Source organism: Numida meleagris, chromosome 24 (assembly GCF_002078875.1).
Source record: "Numida meleagris isolate 19003 breed g44 Domestic line chromosome 24, NumMel1.0, whole genome shotgun sequence".
NCBI classification, from domain to species: domain Eukaryota; kingdom Metazoa; phylum Chordata; class Aves; order Galliformes; family Numididae; genus Numida; species Numida meleagris.
In genome coordinates this window covers 29,478-31,555 of record NC_034432.1, presented here as the reverse complement: position 1 = coordinate 31,555, position 2,078 = coordinate 29,478, and the positions used below count along the sequence as shown (strand labels likewise).

Here is a 2,078-nt window from a genome sequence, read left to right as displayed (position 1 = left end):
TCTCTCCTCGTGTTCTCCCAGCCCTTCCCCGGCCTCGCCGCCCTCTTTGCTCCGGCCCCTCCGCGTCCTCCCCGTACCGAGCTGCCCCAAACCGAGCGCGGCGCTCCAGGTGGGGCCTCAGCGGGGCCGAGCACAGGGCGGGATCCCTGCCCCGTCCCGCTCCCCCCGTTCCCGCTCCAAGCCGGGATGTCTCTCCTCGTATTCTCCCAGCCCTTCCCCAGCCTCGCCGCCCTTTTTGCACCCGCTCCAGCCCCTCAGTTTCTTACCCTTTGTCACTGCAGATGCGTCCCCTTCTTAGAAATGCCAGCAGATAAAGCGCTGCCCAGCAAGGGCACTTACACCAGATCACTCTTGCTTCCTCCTCGCCATACCTCGGGTTTCCAGCTGCCAACACGATCGCTGTCTGATGACCCCTCCTCGCTTCTCTCTCCTGCAGCACATCCACAGCCGCAGCGCTCTGGAGTGCGCCTACCGCACTCACCTGGTGGCTGGCATCGGCTTCTACCAGCACCTGCTGCTCTACATCCAGTCCCACTACCAGCTGGAGCTGCAGTGCTGCATCGACTGGACGCACGTCACGGACCCGCTCATAGGTCGGTGTCGTGGGGCCCTGGGATGGTTTGGGTCCCAAGGGGAGGTGAAGATGGCCCGGTTCCACGGGCCAGGCTGCTCACAGCCCCATCCCGCCCGGCCCTGAGCGCTTCCAGGGAGGGGCACGACCCGTGTCAGCGTCTCCCCAGCCTCACAGTACAGGATTTCTCCCTGATGTCTGCTCTGAATCTCCCTTCTTCCAGTTTAAAACCGTTTCTCCTCATCCTATCGCTGCGTGCCCTTATCAAAAGTCCCTCCCCAGCTTTCCTGTTGGCCCCCTTCAGGTCCTGGAAGATCTATAAGGTGCCCCCGGTTCCTTCCCTTCCCCAGGCTGAAGATCTCCAGCTCTCAGCCTGTCCCTGTAGGGGAGGTGCTCCATCCTCTGCTCATCTCCAGGGTCCTCTGGGCCCGCTCCAACAGCTCCACGTCCTTCTGGTGCTGGGAGCCCAGCACTGGGCGCAGTGCTCCCGGTGGGGGGTTAGGAGAGCAGAGCAGAGGGGCAGATCCCCCCCTCGCCCTGCTGGGCACACTTCTCTTGGTGCAGCCCTGGATCTGATCGACCTCCTGTGCTGCAAGCACACGTTGCTGGCTCTTGCTGAGTCTTCTATCCACTGACAGCCCCCAAACCCTTCTCCCCAGGGCTGCTCTCTGCCCATCCTGTATCCGTGCTCGGGATCGCTGCGCCCCAGGTGCAGGACCTTGTACTTGACCGTGCTGAACTCCATGAGTTTGGCTCATGCCCAGCTCTCCGGCCTGCCCGGGTCCCTCTGCATGGCATCCCTTCCCTCCGGCGTGTGTCTGCACCGCTCTGCTTGGTGTCGTTGCAAACTGCTGAGGGTGCACCTGGTCCCACTGTGTCACCTACAGAGGTGTTCAGTGGCACCGAGCACAACTCTGAGCACAACCATCAGCCAGAGCCCGTCCACCACGTCCTTCCCCTGGGCTGCCCAGTCCTCATTTCAGCATCTGAAGGATTATCTTTTCATTCTGGATTTCTTCTGACCGCCTCCTTAGAACACAGGGAGGGAAGGCTGCCAGAAGATCCATGGGGAAGGGTTGGGTGGGGGCAGATGTGGATGGGGTTTGGAGGAGCACTCGTGCAGAGTTAACGAAGAGGGGCAGGTGGGATGCTGGGGGACGGCTGCTCGTTGTCAGGCTGCTCTCAGTGTCCTGGGCCGTAGGTGTGCGGGGCTGCTCGTGCTCCTGGCGTCCTCTGTCTGTCTGTGCTTCCCTTGAGTACCCCCCAGCTGTGTACATACAGTGTGCTGCTTCACGACTGCGGTTGGCTCTTGGAGTCAGGGGGCGAGGTTGGGTCTTGGAGGTGAGGTTGAGTCCTGGAGGCGAGATGGGGAGGTTGGGTCTTGGAAGTGAGGAGGTGAGGTTGGTTCTGAGGAGGCAAGGTTGGGTCCTGGAGGGGAGGTTTGGTCCTGGAAGGGAGGGGGTGAGGTTGGGTCTGAGGAGGCAAGGCAGGGAGGTTGGGTCCTGGA

General features: G+C 62.1%; 1 protein-coding gene across 1 annotated transcript in view; it reads left to right on the top strand.

Annotated features, from left to right (window-relative positions):
* The window catches only part of SMG5 (SMG5, nonsense mediated mRNA decay factor), a gene marked incomplete at its 3' end in the record, with an annotated part of 46,640 nt that overhangs the window by 15,091 nt on the left and 29,471 nt on the right, over positions 1 to 2,078 (top strand). Inside the window, 1 exon segment of the mRNA XM_021376535.1 lies at positions 437 to 593. Within this exon segment, the coding sequence (XP_021232210.1) occupies positions 437 to 593 (157 nt within the window).